The sequence below is a fragment of the Accipiter gentilis genome, chromosome 9 (assembly GCF_929443795.1).
Source record: "Accipiter gentilis chromosome 9, bAccGen1.1, whole genome shotgun sequence".
NCBI classification, from domain to species: Eukaryota; Metazoa; Chordata; class Aves; order Accipitriformes; family Accipitridae; genus Astur; species Astur gentilis.
The window spans coordinates 9,482,486-9,501,917 of NC_064888.1; the positions used below are offsets into that span (position 1 = coordinate 9,482,486).

The 19,432-nt window shown below is 38.1% G+C and overlaps 1 protein-coding gene across 3 annotated transcripts in view; it reads left to right on the plus strand.

The window, feature by feature from the left end:
• Positions 1-15,724, plus strand: part of RHOBTB1 (Rho related BTB domain containing 1) — a 55,203-nt gene extending 39,479 nt beyond the window's left edge. For all 3 annotated transcript variants that reach the window (XM_049810885.1, XM_049810886.1, XM_049810887.1), the window contains 7 exons: positions 3,465-3,650; positions 5,394-6,361; positions 6,783-6,901; positions 9,289-9,439; positions 11,197-11,285; positions 12,792-12,897; positions 13,419-15,724. In XM_049810885.1, the coding sequence (XP_049666842.1) occupies positions 3,465-3,650; positions 5,394-6,361; positions 6,783-6,901; positions 9,289-9,439; positions 11,197-11,285; positions 12,792-12,897; positions 13,419-13,588 (1,789 nt within the window). In that variant the 3' untranslated portion in view covers positions 13,589-15,724. The remainder of the gene's footprint in view (positions 1-3,464; positions 3,651-5,393; positions 6,362-6,782; positions 6,902-9,288; positions 9,440-11,196; positions 11,286-12,791; positions 12,898-13,418) is intronic.
• Positions 15,725-19,432: the final 3,708 nt, after the last annotated feature.

Sequence of the window (19,432 nt, forward strand, 5' to 3'; positions counted from 1 at the left end):
TTGCCACCTGCCAAGTCCCACACATCTACCTTGTGTTCTCCCCTGGTTGGAGCCCCAGCGAGTAGAAAGAAACGTGTTTTCTTACAGTGGTGATGCAGAGTGTTTCACTGGTGGTTGATCAAACGCTAGGGCAAGTCACAGAATTTATGAGTTTTGATGATACTTGAGGATGTTCAGATGTTTCAAATAAGAGTAGATGATTCACAATTTCTTCTGATAAACCTATGAAAAGCAGAATGTAAGAATAAATCAGTTCTGCATTTCCAGCATGTACCACTGAATCTATAAGACAATGTGTTGGATATCCAAGCTACCATTTCTCTTTGCTGAGTTATTTGTAATACTCACCTTTGTTTCTTGTGATACTTCAATATCAAACATCAGTATATGCAGTAAGTGTAATCATACACTTTAGTTGTATTTAACAAAGGTGGATGCACAGTGCTTTATCTATTGTCCATCTCAATTGGGTGGTGCTCTAGCAGGAATGTGATTGAGAAATTCAAGTCTATGGAAATGTTTCTTGAATCATTCCTGAATTTTACCAGGAAATGATTATGAAATTTCTTTTTAGAAAAAAGCTGCTTGTATTTGTGAATATATTGCTGCAGAGAGAAAGAAGAAAGCAGGAGTAAACCTGATTCATCCTTTTTTGTTCTCCAAGTAACCAAATTGCACAAAAATGGCAATAGATTAGATTTTTTTTTTTAATCCTATCCTTTTATGTTCCCTGAGGATATTAAAATAACATTGGTAAATTTTTAATGTTTGGGAAATATTAATGCATTATTTTAACCTGACGGGTTCTGGCTTTTATGAACAAATGTCAAACCAAACTTTATATTGAGGCGTTAGCAAGTTGTAAATGTGCCTTTGACATTAAAAGGAATTGTAGGTATTTTAATTAAAGTTTCCAAAGGACAGTTTTCCCCAAACGTTCACAGTCTTATTAATGTAGACAGTTAATCTTCCTCGTATATTCCTGTGTCCAGCTTGTACTAATAGTGCAAATCATGCTTATGACTTGAATGAAAACTTAATTTATTATGATGACGTGGATGTATTCCGTGAGCTAGCAGACCCAGATGTGGTGCTGGTTTGGTGTGTGAACTCTGTCACTACCCAGTGATTTCTCATCCATCCTGTTTATGGCACAGAGCCATTTATTTCTCCCTGTTCAGTACAGAACTCTCAGCATATTCATTTTATGGGGAAGTCCAGGTTTTAAGACAGGATAAATAATATGCAAATCATGTTTTTTTACCTCTTTATTCTGTTTTTCACTTCATTCAGAAGCCAGTAAGATGGAAATGTCCTGTTAGTGCAATGCTATGTGTGTTGTGAGTTATGGGTAAAGAAACCAGCCTTCCCCAGCTCAGTTTTGTGGTTGCCCAGGGAAGGTCAGAGGTGATGAGTTGCTCAAGAACCAAATGCAGCTCTGTGGCAAAAATGTGAGACTCCCTTGGCAAGGGCTGTAAAACATGCAGGGCTGTGCTGAGGCCAGTCTGCTGGATAGTCTGGGCCTGTGCTGTCCAAGGAAACAGATCATCACTGGCTCTTCTCAGGAGCCCAGATCTGTGGCCAGCCCAGCAGCAGTCAGCTGCAGCACCACAGGGGAGCTGTTGTCATCTCCTGCCTATGAACTCCTGCTGGAGCTCTGTTTCATTTGGTTTTCTGAGAGATGTGATGAGTGTCTTGTGGTTTGTAGAGTCAGGGGGGTTGGATACTCCTGAGTGCAATTACCTGGCTTAGGTATTAATTTCTGAAGGACGCAAGAGAGTCTGTCTCACTAAGATGCTTAGCTGTAGTTAGGACCAGCCAGCCGAGGCTTGCTGCTCTGGCAGTCCTGATGATCTTGAATTAAACAATTGACCAGATTAGAATAAGTGTAACACAGATTTACTTTTTTTTATCTTAGCTGTACATTAAGTTCTCCTTTTTGGGAGCTAAGCAAATGTCTGCTGGGGCTTAGGTTTTACTCTTATGTGACCTTGAAAAGAGCAAGTTTGAGTTTAAAGGGTGTTTGCCTCAGTTATGTAGAAGACCAGTGTATTAGCTGCTTACCACTTCACTACTTAGTAGGTAACTTTTCAGTTTGAAAAGGCCTTGTTTCTGTATATGACAGATGTGTTGCAGTTTATATAAGATACAAACTTGGAGCAGGAGCATTTCTCTTGCATTAAATTTATGCTCACAGCAGTACCTGTATTGTATGCAGCTATCTTTAGAAACAGTCTTGCTGGATATATCTGTGCCTTCAGTGAAATGTAGAACGCAGCAGTACTGAGGAGGTATTTCATTATTTAAAAGGTGAATGTTAAGATTCACTGCTGCTGCTCTATACACTACACGAACTGCAGACACCACACATTTGTGCTAAATTAAAGAATAATAGAAGTGAGACAGACATGGTATTGCTGAGCTTATCCTGCTGACAATTCTGTAGCAATAAGTTGCCTTCTCAAAATGTCCCTTCCCCTCAATTTTTCTTAAGAGGTTTTTTTTGTCTTTTCTTTTTTCCCATGAGAGACCCAAGAGCTTGAGAACTGCTTTGTAACATCCCATCCCAGTTTATAAATAATGAAATTGCCCCAAGTGAGGAATGCCCCGAGACAAGTATTCAAGCATTTCTCTGCCTTAGGGTGCTAGCACTGACAAGGGTTGGGTGGTGGTTTAGTGGATGAAGTGTCAACCTTAATCCTCATATTTGGAATTTATAAAGCAAGTTTATTTAGTGAAGTACTTTTTGTATTCTTAAAACCTTTAAAAGCCTGCAAATATTGTCATGCTTACTCTGATTTCAGCCACTGTTCTATTTTACACTTTACTGACCTTATTTTCATGGTAATGTTTATTTTTGCTTATGTCATTCTGCAGTAATTTACCCTTCTAACGGGTTAACTATTAAAGATGTTAGAGAATTGCTGTGCCAAGTGCATTGCAAAGGAAACCACCTCAGTATCTAAAACGGTGTAGTAAAGGTATTTCTCCATGACAAGTTCAGAAGTCATCTGGGTCTGCCTGTGTAGCTGTTCTGAAGTTTTGCATAACTCCTCTCTAATTCCTAAGCGCCAATGATCTTTGAATTGCAATTTAGGTGTCCAGTCAGCAGAATTATTTCTTGAGCAATGACAGCCTGTGAATAACTGTAGTGTAAAAGTAGAGAATGGCAAGCCCTACCTCTCTTCTTAGCGCTCTGTTCATATATGCAGGAATAATCTCTCAACATAGAGGGGCAGTGCTTCCTAGGTACGTGGCTTTGTGCTCCCATGCTTTTGTGGTGAAATGTGTAGCTTCTATCAAACCTCTTGCACGAACAACATATATTCTGACTTCTGGGCGTCAGCACGTTTTTCAAAGCGTAGAGTGGAGTAGCTTTAAGCTGGAGTGATGAGAATAGGTGAAGCTGCAGCGGAAAGCATGTTTGTTGGGTTTAATTGGATATTTTCTTCTTGCCTTTCTAGGTCTGATGTAGTTGTTCTGTGCTTTTCAATTGCTAATCCTAATTCCCTGAATCATGTGAAAACAATGTGGTATCAAGAAATCAAGCACTTCTGTCCTCGCACGCCTGTCATTCTGGTGGGTTGCCAGCTAGATCTCCGCTATGCTGATCTTGAGGCTGTTAACAGAGCCAGGCGGCCTTTGGCAAGGTAAAGTTTAAGCAAAAATAAGAATTAAAAAAAATCACCTTCGTAATCAAGTACAGTACTTCTAAAAGAGAAGTTATAGAGCCTAGTTTCTTTTTTTTGTAAAATGAGAATATATGTGCTTTCTTTTTAATTCCGTTGTCTGAGTTTGTTAGTTCTTTAACACATGCAGTTATTATGTGTTTCCCACAATATTTTTGCACATTGGACACCTAAATTTGTTTGGGTGCCTGAACACTATGATAATAAAGAGGTAATAATGATTACTGGAGGTTTTCATATATGTCTTTCTTCATCTGAACATGTGTATCATGTCCTACCCTGTCACTACTGTCTGGTACTGTTTTAAACTGACAGATTCTACTCAAGTTTTCTTAATTCTCAATTATTATTTTTATGTAAATGTAATCCTATATCATGGCAGAAAATAAAGTGGTTGCAAATTAAATTTTTTAAAGTTCTGAGGTACAAGAGAGTTTGGGCTCATTCTGGAGAAGCTTTCTTTTTCCCAGATTCAAAAGATAAGCATTCACATGTTTGGGCAAAACACTCCCACAATTACCTGTTCACTTCTAATTTCCTCCTTTTATGTGAATTTGAATGAGACCAGATTCATGGAAATAGTATCCATGGTCGTGTAATTAAAGACTCTGTTGTAAAAAAATTCCATGAAGGGATTGAATTAATATACCATGGGCTCTTAGAAAACTTTGCATTGCATTGCATTCAAATTCTTAACTCAGCAATATGATTTTCATAGGTTGGTTTGTTTATTAAATATTTCTTTACTGTGTGGGTGGGGTTGGCTTTTTGATTGACTCCTTAAAAGGAAATGTTTTTTCAAAACTCAGAATTCTTCTGCCCTAATCCTCCTTTCTGATTTCACCATTAATAAAGTTTAAATCAGTACTCTGCATGTCTAGCACAGACTTCTGCCACCTGAACTGATTATTAGCTGGTGACTAAACCAAGCTGTTGTCTGGAGTGTGTTAAGTCTGTGCCAGCTTGTGTCTGCCCAATATGATATGCTCAGAGAATGCACTGTTGGGTCATGTCTTCTGGTGACATGATTTTTTGTTGGGAAAATGGATCCTAGCCCAGACTTTTTTCTGGTTTGTTTACCCTATGTCATGTACAAGAGCTGCTCTGGAAATTCATGAGTTCCCACATAATGCTTCTACAGCCAAAACAGGCCTAACTCTTGAAGTCTGTGTTCAGTTACACTTTTGTCATAGGCTACTCTGATTTTCTTGAAAAAGCATAAGCTTAAGAAATATCTCTCATTTCATACTTAGCTATATTTGTGTCATTTCTATGTCATGAGAATTTCCATTTGAGTTTAAATGATGATACTGACAGAATACCTGAGAAGAAAGAGATGTTAGTAGGTTTTTTTTAAATAATGAATATTTTCAAGCATCCTATCAACTTTTTTTACTGTAAATTTCCCTTTAAGAGAGAGAAGGCTTGCTCCATTTTGTGCAAATGATCTCTACATATTTTTAATAAAATTGCAAAGACACCACCAAACTTAAACAAAATTACAAGTATGTCCTATTCTAAAACTCTCTGGAGTCATGTTTATAGATTTCCAAAGGTCTTTGTGGGCTTAATTTTATATTTTGTTTCATTTGAAAGTTAGTTATCTCAGAATTGGTGGTGAGATTTTTTTTAATTCCATGCTTTCTGGAGTAACTTTGTGATGATCGTTGTGTGTGAGAAGGTTTATTTTTTGTTTAACCCTAGGCCGATAAAAAGAGGAGACATTTTGCCACCAGAAAGAGGCAGAGAGGTTGCCAAGGAACTTGGGATACCATACTATGAAACCAGTGTATTTGACCAGTTCGGGATTAAAGATGTCTTTGACAATGCAATTAGAGCTGCTCTGATCTCCAGAAGACACCTGCAGTTCTGGAAATCTCATTTGAAGAAGGTCCAAAAACCTTTGCTTCAGGCTCCATTCCTACCTCCAAAAGCCCCTCCTCCGGTTATCAAAATTCCTGAGTGTCCGGTACCGAGTATGAATGAAGCTGGATATTTATTGGACAGCCCACTGTGTGCAGATGTTATGTTTGTTCTCCAGGAGCAGGACTACATTTTTGCTCACAAGATTTACCTAGCTACCTCCTCTTCAAAGTTTTATGACCTTTTCTTAATGGAATGTGAGGAAAGTCCAGACTTGGATGAAACACAGTATAATAAAGAAAATACAAATAAGGATGTTCTGACAAGTCGCCTTGAGACAAATGGTGACAGTGATGAGACATCCTTGAAATCTGATGGTGTTAAAATTCCCCCACCAGAAAGTACTGGCTCTTTAAACATGCTAGAACCCAAACCTGGTGAAACAAATTCTACAGCAAGATCTCTGTTGTCCTGGGGTAAGGGTTTTGTTAGTGTGCATAAGGAAATGCAAGTGAATCCTGTCTCAAATAGGACATGTCCTGTAACTGTGGTAAAAATGGATTCATCTGTGCAGGCCGGACCTTTTAAAACTGTTTTGCAGTTTTTATACACAGGGCAACTGGATGAAAATGAAAAAGATCTCACAAGACTGGCTCAGATTGCTGAAATCTTGGAAGTATTTGATTTGCGAATGATGGTGGAAAATATTATGAATAAAGAAGCCTTCATGAATCAAGAGATTACTAAAGCATTTCATGTCAGAAAAGCTAATCGGATAAAAGAGTGCCTTTGCAAAGGGACATTTTCTGGTAAGTAAATACAGCAGGAAAAGCACTAATTCTTTTCTCATTCATGTTACTGTCACTTCACAGACTTCAAAAACTGTGATAGCTTGCATTGTTCTGAGAGGAGGGATGAGCCCAAAATTATAGTGTTACTCAGGCCAACTGTTCCAACCTAGGATTCTGCAGTTTAATTTCTCAAAATCTAGACACAAGCTTTTAAATAAATGACCCAATTTTCCAGTGTTGAACATCCAATATCCCCCTTCTGAGTGAGGCTTTTTCATTTAACTATATAAAATGCTAGAATTATCTTCAGGGTGGGGGTCATGGGAAAGTGAAAGAAGTCCTTGGTTAACAATGTGCAGGTGAAACATACATTCTTGAGAACATAGTTTCACTTTAAACACAGACTTGCAGTATGCCTGTTTCTTTGTTCCCATGGCAGATGTGACATTTAAATTGGATGACGGAACCATAAATGCCCACAAGCCGCTGTTGATCTGTAGCTGTGAATGGATGTCTGCTATGTTTGGAGGATCATTTATCGAAAGCTCGAACAGTGAGGTATTTGTCCATTTTGCTTACAATGTCTGATGAGAGTGATGGAAGCATCATTCTGTATCTATTTGAAAGGTTGCAATAATCCCTGGAATGATTCTTTATTTTTCCCTGGCAGACTTGGGATGCTTTTCTTCTCAAGGCATTAAATTAGGATGCCTAAGAGGATAACATATTTTCTGCCAGACATGAGACTTCCTGCAATGTTGGAGCATGTGTTTAAACCTGAAATCCTTTAAAAAATTAAATGGGGGGGGATTACGTATGAGTTTGTGAATTTCTTTAAAATAAGTTTTAAAGTTGTGTGATTATATATCAGAAGCATTACAAAGAACACTTGGGGCAGGGGCATTGATGAAGGATTTAAAGGGAAAAAAGGGTTAAAGAACATGGAGTGTTAAACTAGAAAAGGAGTGTTAAACTAAGTTCAGAATCTCTAGTGCATCAGCTTGTCCTCTTGAGTAAAGCAGGCATGAAGTACAGTATAAAAGATCTCAATACTTTGAATTAAGATTTTGCAGCAGAAGCTTTGTATTTTCAGGTGCCTTCATGGTCTGTTTTTCAAATTCTAAACACTCTGCTAATATTTTTTTCTTCTGTCTTATCCATACCCAGGTTTTGACTTTTGTTTTGATTTTTTTTTGTTCCTTTCCATATTTACAGGTCTTGCTCATATGAAGAGTTCAAGTTTTTTGTGTTTAATATTCTGAAAGACTGTGTTCTACTTAGATTTTTCTTGCTGCTTCCAATATAGCTGTAAACATAATTCCTTTCCCAGAGGCATGCTCAACAAGTGGTTCATTAAAAATACATAGTTTGATTCTAGTAAGCAACATTTGGCAATGAAGAATACACATTTATTTTCTACCAGCCTGTTTTTAATGATTAACTTAACAGTCTTAGCTTATCTTTCCAATTTAAAATGTTTAGCTTCCATTTTGTAGAGTTTAAAGCATTCAGTAATGCTTTTGGAAGTTTTAAAATATAAGTAGATATGAATTTAATGGTTTCCTTTGACTGGTTTACAAAAAAATAAAACCATCTACTTTTTACATACTACTTTTTCTGTATTTGGGGCAGATTTTATAAACTTATTCACTGAATTTACTGTTCTCTGCACTAACAAAAATATATTAATAATGAATGAGTTTCACAACTAGCTCCTCTTACTTGGAGAACTGAGCCTCTTCCCAGAGTGGCTGATATGCATAAGAGGATCATGCTTTAGCAATAACAAATCTGAGTTTGAATCCCACCCATCCAGGAATAGCTGAAAGAAAAATTCACAAGCCCCCGAAGGTTAACAACCAGCTCTGTGACAATGATTAACCCCCTTCTAGTGGGAAGTACATGCTGACTGCTTCCAAGCAGATTATGTTGCACATACATTTAATTCCTCGTCATAATTTTATTATTATTTTTCTGCTCTGCCATTTTTTTTACTGCAAGTTCTTCAGAATATCACAGTGCATTCTTCAGTGCCAGCATCTCTTTCTTGAGTTATGAAGACGTACGTTACAAACTGCTGATTAATGGGATCGACTAGCTTGCATATTGGAAGCAGACTTACCTGCCGCAACCCAGAGCCCCGCAAGAATCAGTTTTACCCTGTTCTTTGGAGGAATGGTCGTGTGTGCAAACTGTAATTGAGATGCTACAATGATAGGTTACAGTGAGGCTTTCTAACTCTCCTTCCTCTTCTTTTAGGCTTCCCTGCAGTGAAATGGAGTTAGAGTGGTTCTGACAAGAAATTAGATAGCTTTTGTCCTAGATAGCTTTTGTCCTAGTCTTGGTAGTTTCATTACATGGTGGTTACACTAATTACACGTGTGTGGCAGAAATGGGTTACATTTTCTTTGCCTCCTTTCATCAGTTCTCAGTTTCTTCCCAACCATCATGTATTTGGATAGTTTGGTTATTTATAAACAGGCTGAGAGGGGTGGGGTTTCTGTTATCCTTTGGTTTCTGTTATTCTCAGAATCCCCAGAATATCCCTTGTCAGGAGCAGATAGATGACATTTCTCAAGAAGTCTGCCAAGGGAGATTTGTCATGGGAAGTGCTCAGTGGCTTTTCTGTATCCCACATAGCTGTCCATTTGCAGGCTAGAAACATTGAACAGATTCACTGTTTGATGTGGATCCAATTCTAGCAATTTGGTACCAAGTTGCTTGTATGAAAGCTGGCAAAGGACCTGACTCTTGAGGTATGCTTACCTGTTGGCAGCTTCTTGAACTTCAATGGGAAATTTCTTTTTTGAAAAATATTTTCCCTGCATTTCTAAAATGACTTGAAGAGAAAAAGAGACAGTCCAGCAAAGTGAAAGCAGTGAAATATGGGCTCTATGTGAAAATTCCATGATTATTAGAGATTTTTTCTTAAATATCTTTTCCAGGTAGTTCTTCCCAATATAAACAAGACTTCCATGCAAGCAGTTTTAGATTACTTGTATACCAAGCAACTGTCCTCTGGTCAGGAACTGGACACACTTGAGTTAATTGCATTGGCAAATAGGTTTTGCCTTCCTCACCTGGTTGCACTAGCAGGTAAGAATTTGTGGCCTTGTCCAATGCAGTGTCTTCTGCAATGGCTGAAACGTGTTTTAGTAGTTTTGGAATACACAGGATTTTCTCAAGTGTCAGGGAAAAGAATTTTATTTTTTTTTCTGAAAAGGATATTATAATACAAATTTATATTTTCACTTAGAAAAATGTATTTGCCTTTCTCTTGCCTTTCTTAGTTTGTGCTAAACCAGCTCAGAACAGTAAAGTATTCTGTGCTTTAAAAACAGAAAGACTAAACCTTCTCTTTAGCATTGATAATAATGTCTGTGGTTTGTAATATCCATTCTGTTCCTGTTCAATTTACCTGAAAACAGGATGGACCCCAGGCTTTCCATTACATAATGAATGAAGTGCTCCATTATACATTTCCATTCAAAGACAGTAACTGAGCCATTTCAAAACTGATCTAGGTGATCATCTTTTTAGAAATGCTGTCTGGATCCCTTTTCACTGCCTAGATGGGAATTGGATATTTTGGTATGTACATGGGGATTCAACCCTCGTTTCAGGAAGAGAAACTTTTCAATCACGTATTTAGAGAAAAAATACAGGAAAGGATACTACTTAGTTCTAAAATGGAATCCATACACACCCCAGACCTCCAGGATATTTGGGGGTTTTTTTGTTCATTTGTTTCTCTCTATGTATGTAACTTGGCATTGTGCTGAAGACACAGCCAAGGCCAAAACTCAGAGACAGATGAAGCAAAGCTACGTGTATTTACAGGACAACTTTTAGGCGAAACTTAATCACATACCAAATCCTAGCTGCCCTTCATTTGTGCATCACGACTGTGTACCTTGTCTTCACTGGTTCTGACTGACCAAATCTCTATTGCTTGATATTATACGTGCATTTTAACTGAAGTCTTTGTTATTTTTTTAAGTAGTTGCAGCATAAACATACATATAGTATTAAGAATATTTCATTCCATTTAATTCTTGATGAAATAATTTTGAGTCCAAAGGCTACTGCCGACAACTGAACCTAGTAGAGTCAAATCAGTAGACAACATTTCACAAAAAACATTCAAACCTCTAAGGTTCTAGGAAATGGTTCTAGGAATGGGTTAAGGAGACTTTTGAACTGAAGTGGCTTTTGGGGGAGCTGGACAGCCTTCATCTGGATCCCTAGGAATGACCAATCTGAGAATCTGAAGAGGGCCTGAAGTAAACTTTTTTGTATCAGTGCTGTGGGTATACTCATTAATAAATCCACAATGCAATGGCAAGTGCACTGTTGCCTAAAAACTTGGCTATTGTTTTTGTATTATCCAAAAGAGACAGCTGATCCATATTTCTAATTTACATTGAATATTGCAGCAATCTGTTCCACCAGAAAAACACTAGTGGCTGCTAAACTTTGTCCTTCTATAAGTGGTTATTAACTGCAGGCTTGCTTTCTGTAAAAAAGAGATAAGAATTGTGTGTGAAACCAGAAATAGATAGTTTGGGTTAAGGCAAAGGGGCAAATCCTCATGGGGACTGTGCTTCACTGGAGCAAGACAGTTTATACCTGTGATACAGAATCTCCAGCCACAACTCTAAAGGCCTGAATTTGATTTCACCCAAATCTGAAGTTGCTCAGGATATCTGGGTGAATGTGCCACCTGCATAATGCTAGAGTTAACACTAGGGGGAGGAAAAACGTGCCTTCTTGATTCTTTGTTACTAGTGCATGACCTGATCTTGAAATGTGACCCATTTCCCATGTGAGTGATGAGTTTTCTCCTCTAACAGAACAGCATGCAGTACAAGAGCTGACAAAAGCCTCCATGAGCGGCATTGCAATAGATGGAGAAGTACTATCCTATTTGGAATTGGCTCAGGTCAGTGTGCACTGTTTTTTAAAGATATTCTGGCCAACTGCAGAGCTTGTTTTAACACCTTACTGGTTCTGAGCATTGCTTCTTAGTGGCTTAAAGTCTCAGTTCTGGGAGCGACTGACAATAAAACTTAGTTTTATCTTCTATTTCAAAGAAGGTTTTTCTATTAGTTCACAGATGAAACATCTATTTAAGTAATCTCGGAGGAGTTGTCTTTCAGATATATATTTTATTTTTTGTTGATTGTGGAGCTTCCAAGCTCCACGTTCTCATGGCCATGCTTCAGTAACATGAAATGCAATGTAATGAAGCTGTTCAGCTTTGTACCAGTGACTGATTCTTGGGTTCCTTTCAATTCAGTTCTTGTAGATATATTTAGACCTGTATTGCAAAGGCAACATTTTTTGTATTCTTTGACTTGACACTTAGACTGGCTACTCAGAGCCAGTCATCTGATAGTTCGGAGTGAGTGCAAATCCTACTACTTTATGTTCAAACACATTTCAATGTTTCTTGAGTCCCAGAAACCATGAAAAGAGAGAACTGCAGCTCACGGTTAAACTGCACACCTCTGTTTTCCAAAAGGAGTGATACAGCAGTCTACTAGATGCATTAGTACAAGCTAAAATATTTTTTTAAATTCTATTATTCTTGATTTTACACTAATGATGAGTCTGGCTGCAGCTTGGCTTGAAGTCCGGGCTTTAAGTAGCAATGAAATACAGCACAAGCTGGTTACCATGCAAGATTTCCTGCAACTGCTTTCAAGTGCCTCTCTTGCAATACCTATAATGCTGTTGCAAAACCAGGACTGAACCCCTTCCAAGAAAAGGCAGCTCATTTCACTTAATTTCGATTTTATGAAGGGTGCTTTTTCTTTTTTTTCCTCCAGGTTGAAGACAGAAGTAATATGTTTAACTACTGTTAGGATATCCTCTGCTCCCAGTACATACATCAATATGATGTGTTTATAACCTGGGAAGTTCATAGCAGACAGTCAGAATGCCAGAATTGATACACATGCTATACAATTTGACTTGCATTATAGCTGTGATTCCTTACGACCATAGAAAGCTTGTACAAGATTTTGTATTAAGCTTTCAGTAATACTTGATTTTTGTCAACAAGCATAGTTATCCAGGGAGTTACTTCAGAGTAGGGTTTGCAATAACTGGTAGGGATATATGACTGATACAATCATACCAGAAAATTCAGGTCCAGCGTGCCTTGGGTTCAGATCCTGTGTGGGACTCAATGCAGTTTGCCAGTTGCTCTGCATGCTAAGCACCTATTCATGAGACTTTTGGGCCACTGGTTGTTCCAGCAGAATCGTGCAACAAGGTCTAGGGCAGCTAGAGGCTACTTCAGCCTCAAAAGCCCCCTATATGCTTGGGAGAGTGCTGCCAGATAAAACCCGCTGGGGACTATTCTACCTTTAGTTGTTAATTGGGGCTGCAAAAAGAATTATAACCTCAGGAAATAGAATAAGCTCTTTGGTTTTCTTTACAGTTTCACAATGCTAACCAGCTGGCAGCTTGGTGCTTGCACTACATCTGCACCAATTACAACAGCGTTTGCTCCAAATTCCGCAAGGAAATCAAAGCTAAATCTTCAGGTATGGGCAACATTCTTTCCCAGTGATTTTCATAAGGTTTCCCCTTCTTTCTCCTCACCCAGTTGATTAAACATGAAGACAAAGATGTTCTCAGATAGCTAAGCCATGAGACTGAACCTCTGTGCTATCTTGAGTATCATTCATTAATTCTTATCTGTAAAGTAAGGTCATAATCGTTAGCCAGATTCCTGGGCAAGCATTATGTTCTTTACCTATTTCAGTGATGCTAAAAGGAACAGAGCTATTTTCAGGCTCCACAATGAAAAATACACTCTGTAAAGGGCTTGCTTTTTTACACTCTGTGGTGGACTAAGGCCTCTTGAGCGTAAACACTTTCAAAGTCTTTACACACTTTAAGTAAGGCATATGAGGAAGCTGGGGGAATCCCTGATAAGCCAGCTAACATAGAGACTGGATAAAAGATTAGCTGCATAGCTTTTTGCAGACACTCAAGACATTTCTGGGATTTGTGTATCTTATTGGCTTGTTTGGGGGCTTTTTGATTTTTTCTTTTTAATCAGAAAATCAAGAATATTTTGAGAGGCATCGGTGGCCGCCTGTGTGGTATTTAAAGGAAGAAGATCACTACCAGCGAGTTAAAAAAGAAAGAGAAAAGGAAGACGTTGCACTGAATAAACACCATTCGAAGCGGAAGTGGTGCTTCTGGAATTCCTCTGCTGTAGTTGCCTGAACAAATCAAATAAGTGGAAATTGATAGCCAGCGTCAGAAATTAGTCTTATTGCTAGAAATAAGATGTAGTTCAGGTTTTCAGGAAACTTTGTTCCATGTGTGCATTTATTATTACTAGGGACAAAAGCACAAGCTCACTGAAAGTGAGCCTGGAACAGGTCCTCAAAGTCATATGTATATTTTTGGCTAGTAAGCAGATAAATGTCTACCATTATTACACTTCTTTTTATACTACAACAACAACAACAAAAAATCCAGCATTAATGTTTCAATCTCCAGTTGGGAAATATTTTTATACTGTCTGGTGTATTTTGTTCAGATAAAATTCTGGATACCATTTTATTTTACAGACCACAAAATGACCATGTAGCAGCTTTGTAATTAGATTTTAACAATTTTTACTATGCGAGTACAGTGAAATAGACAATCTTCAGTCATAAGAGACCGCTTTTAGAGTATCTCATAAAAAGTCATCTTAGGAAAAAATCTAGTTGCCTACTATAGGTTGTCTTTTTTAAACTAAGTACTGTGCACTGGTAATACAATTAGATGGTTATTTCCCCTTTCTAAAGTAAAAGGTTAGAATAGGATCCAATAACTGCAAGATATAGAGTGCTTGATCTTTGCTTAGCTGAATAATAGGCAGTATAATTACCTGTTCAACTGCAGGCAAATGTATTTCTAATATTTGCCATGTAAGTGCAAATAATTATGACTATGTGGGCCATGTGAAATCTAGTGATTCTAAGTATTCAGAGGTTTTATATGTCTAGATCAAAGAGGATATTTCTAAAATCATTTAGAAGGGCTTATTAATTTATATCCTTATACAAGTATGGATCTGAATGCAAAAAGCAGTTACACTGCTTGCATTTGAATTACTGCGTGGCAGTTACTTTGTTCTGTTGGATCTTAACCATGCAGCCACTCCTCATGCTGAATTCCTTTTTGCTTCAGTGCAAGCAAATGAAAGGGCTGCAAAAACAAGTAGGAGTTATCTAGTGTTACCGCATTTTGTAAACAAAGAAGGGTCTTCACACACAAGATCACTTCAGTTTGATTCAAATTCTTTTATAGCTTTTCCCAGGTAGATCTCAAAATGTTAGATTATTTTTAAGTAGACTATATATTTCCCCGGACATAGGTATTCGCAGAAAGCTGGGGGAAAAATGATAGCAGAAAGGCAGGAATCCTGCACAAGTGGTGCAAGAAAAGAAAAGGCCTCCAGTGTTTTCAAAATAGCCTGTCTATGACTTTTTATCAGCCATTACTCCAAAGCTGCAGTGTTACACTAGATTACATAAGGATGAGAGCATTTTTTAAAAGACCAAAACTAAAATACATAGACTGTAGAACATACACATGCAATCCTGTACAGTGTCTCAGGCACAATTCAGTAACTAAGGTAGTATTGTATATTAGGTTCGTTAACATTGTTTTGTGCTGGCAGCTCAGCATATCAATGTGAAAAGCTGTTTGTTTGTTTGTGGTATTTTCTGTGTTCAAAGGCAAGGCAGTACAGCCAAACCCCAGTACTGTAGGTCAGGAAAGGCTTTGGACTGAAGCCATATACACCTCTACATATCTGTGTTCTGAATGGACTAATTCCTGGCAGATGCTACCACAGGATGGTAGAAGCCACCCAGCATGGAAAGTGATGCTGCTTTACAACTTTTATAAGGAAAGCAAGTGACAGATTCCTATCCCTGTAAGATTCATCACCATATGGTGATAAAGAAGGGCTATAAACGATGGTTGCAATTATGTCTCCTTAATTCTTGGTCAGTGATAATGTATAGCATGGAGAAGAATGAATGAGAGAAGATGTGTCAAGACTAAGATAAGATAAATATCTGTTGTCACAAAATGTTAACCAGTCACATTTTAAATAAGTATTGCTACTAGGTTTTACACAACCAAAGCTACTGTATGATTGTAATCTTGCCAAACTGTAATGAATACATAAATGAACCTGAGGTATATGCAATAATATCCAGTTGTTCTAGTTATCAGCTACTATAACCAAGTGGCTGGTTCATTTGGTTAATGCTGTCTATGGCCTTTAATCCTGGTGGTTATTTTGTGTTTTTTATTTTGGAAAAAAAAACCCCAAACCCTCAATAAAACTGTTTAGTTACAAACTGTCTCCCAGTACTTTGAAGAAGCTTCTTAAATTTTGCATTAGGTGCTGCCCTTTTTAGTGCTGCTTGTAAGCATCCAGTTGTGGTATCATTCATGGAATTTTACTGAACTGATATATGCATGGCATATTAGGATTTATGCTTGGGGTGTCACAAGGAAATCCAACAGTGTTTGTATATGATGGTGGAAGGTTGGTGCTTGTCACTTACTGTTAAACTGCATAGCAAAAAAATCTCATGCCACTTTTCCCCATGGTTTCTGATATTTAATTAGCATGATATTACCCAAGGGACATGAAACTAATTAGTCATGACAGACACAGGGAGGAAAAATGCAGGTAAACAGCAAGAAGTCTGTAAGGTTTTCAGTATGCTCTAAACTTTGTACAAACACTGTTTTCCCTGCTTTCTCACTGCCTTAGTTGTCAACCATTATACAGAATCCCTCATTATCTGTTAGTACTCAGCAACTACCTCCCTGAATATAGGTTCTTTAATTGATAGAGGTAGAAAGCCGGCGATTTTCTAGAGGATTTTTGCAAGATGTCATGCAAAGAATGTCATGTTTGTGATTTTTTAAAGCTCTTAAGCAATGCCAAGGATGTTGAAAGTAAGCATATTCAGCACACAGTGTACTTTTTTTTTGAAGTGCTAATTTATGAGAATGTTACATATCTCAGTGACTTATTTTTAGAAGCAAAATTTTATTTCTTTGAACTTACCATTAGAAAATGTAATGGGCTCAACAGAAAGAGTGGTGACATTAGATGTAAAAATATTTCTCTTGATAATGATAAAACCAGTAGCATGGAAGGAAGGAGCAAATCAGAAGTGTTGCCCTTCAGGGCATTCTTTTTTAAATATTATGACCATTTAGGAGAAGTTGCATGTCCTTTATTTCTGGGGAGTCTCATTCAGCCTATTTCTTAGAAACAGTATTTTTCTATTTGTTCTTTAAGACAGAATTTCTGCGAGCAAGTTCCTCTGCATCACAACACAAACCAGTTTCTGTGGCTTCCCACCCACAGTTTTGCGAGTAAGATGGGATTGGCCAGACTACAGCCACAACTCACTAATTTCATTCACTGAAGACCTACTCATCACTTTCTTTTAGTCAGATCAGGCCTCAAAGTATGCAAAGGTAAGCTAGATAGTACTAAATATGTGCATACATTAAGAAGGGTTGCCTAGTAGGAGAGACTTATCTGGACATCCCTTCTGAGCACTAAAAGCAGGATTGTACCAAAGGGAATAAAGGAAAAGCAGCACAGTGCTTTATTGCCCTAATTCTTCAGCAACTTACCCACAGATATGCCTCAAGAATAACTTATGCCTAGAAGTGTTTGATTTGTAAAATCAGGGGTTTATTTTCCATGTTCCAGTAACAACAGTGCTGGGAAACCAGCTGAAGGCATCTTGGAAATCCTTCTCTGAGGTCCAGGTCTTCCATCTTCTGTACAAAGTGGTTTAGGTAAAGATCTAATGTACTAGATGATAGGATTAGTGTTGGTACCTAAACTCCAGGATGGTGAAATATTTCAGTTCTTCCAGACTTTTTAAGATTATAGTCTGGTGAAGAAAATTTGCTTTGTCAGATGAAACTACGGTTTTGTCCCTATTCTGTCCCTTTTTTTCTAGATCGCAGTCTTTATACTCTTGTCACTGGATAGGCCAACATTTATTTACTCTGGTTTGGTGTCCAAAGTATGTACTGTGCAGTGAGGTGTCTTTAAGGTAGCTGCTTGCCACTCCTGAATCGCCTTAGATTTTTGGTCTATTAAAATGATCTAACAGCATTTGCACAAGTCTACTTCTGCAGGTAAAATTCTTATTGAAATGGATGAGATACCACACACACACACTTTGGGCTTTGAGGTGCCACCTATTGAATTTACACATCATCGCTTGCCTGTGTTCCAAATCTGCTAACAGAAGTTTGCTCTGTGTACTGCATGCAGGATAAGGCAGTGTGTTAGCAGCAATAATCCCCATCCTATAGGCTCCACAATAGGATAATTCTTTGTCAGTTAAATTATGCCTTTGCTTTTAGCTAAGAGAATATAACCCATGTCATGGATTCACTTTGCACTAACAGCCAGAGTAGTGAGACTATTGTATATTTATACATGCAAACTAAATCCCTCACTGCTGCTTACATAAAAATCTTGATTTCTGGTAGAAATATGAAAAGCTTTTGGATCAAGGCTGCAGGAGGCTAAGAAGAAAATTTGAACACCAGAAGTTGCAAGAATAATGGTGCTAATATATCCCAGCTCTAGAGAAAATCAAACTAAGAAGATAAATATGTGATTCAGAGAAAGCAGTTAGCATGGGACAACAGATGATGGCTCCATTATAATTGTTCAGCCTTACTATTTCATTTGTAAGCAGGCCATATAGCTACAACATCCCGCTGGGCTCTTCTGCAGCAGCAAATGTTCCCAGATGCAGGTCCTGCATCCCATCCCCACAGCATGCGGGAGCGGGCACAAGTTACAGTGAAAATGTTATATTATATTGCTGGTTTATCTCAAGTCCTTTGCCATTCAGCAGTGGTACCCCACAACCTGTCCTTTGGCCTGCAGAGGAGCCCAGTACCACCTGCTGGACATGTTACATCTATTTTTGTCTCATGTTGAAGGATATTCCAGAACAGCAAGGACCTTACCCCAGCGTATGAAGTATCTCCAGCCAGTCTCCTTCACTGGGACAGCACATAGTGGAAGAACAAAGCTCTGTGGCAGCCAGGTATTGGCCTGTTTAGGGATTTCAAAATAAAAAAATATAAAATAAACAACTTTAAAAAAACACGCAGAAAATCAGAGACCGAGTCACAGAACACACAGGGACCAGCCGTGTGACAGCCTGGACAGCAGTATTTCAGGTACCAATTAAAAATGCTAAACTGGGGAGGGGTAGATTCCCTGTAGATAGCAGCTCTGGTTTTCAGCTTTAAAGAAAAGCAGCCTTCACCATTAGATAAAATTAGCAAGCTGGGTGACATCCCTCTGTGTTGCACAGGTCTGAGCAGCAACACTGGAGGACTGTCTCTTCCCCCCACCCCATTCTGGCTTCTCTGAAGTTTTAGATAAGCAGCCAGGTGATGACACTTCACGGGGAGGATTTTCATAAGAAATTTTCTTGCCATTAACATTTTTAAAAAAGGATTCTTTATTCCCCATGGAGATTAATACTTTTTTTAAGTTATAGCTGTATAATAAGGATTACATGGCATTCCAGGTATTAGTGCTGAGTAAGTCAAATTATCCTCACAGGTTAAAAAAAACAACCCTGCAATTATCAGAAGTTTAAGAGTTTGCATCTTAGTCATTAAATGTAAGCTGGTCATTGTGACTGGATGATCAGATGTGATTGCTGCCTGCTATTATAAATATTAGTTGTGCATTACATATTACAAAGAAATTTGAAGATTTCTCTCCTGGGTCCTCAATTAGACTTACAGGCTGCCTGCAAAGTTTTGTGGATCCCTGTGCTGATTATATCACCTCTACATTTTCAATTGTAAAGTGACTGGCGTTAATTTTTAAATAATTAACAGATCTCATCATGTGATGGAAGTTTGTTAGATGATGATGCCTTTTCCCAGAAGCAGTATAAAGAAAAGCTGTTTCTAAGGAATGCCTAGGGACTCTCCAAGGCCAGGGAAGCTCTGTGAATCCTCCCCGTTCCTGCACAGCAGAGT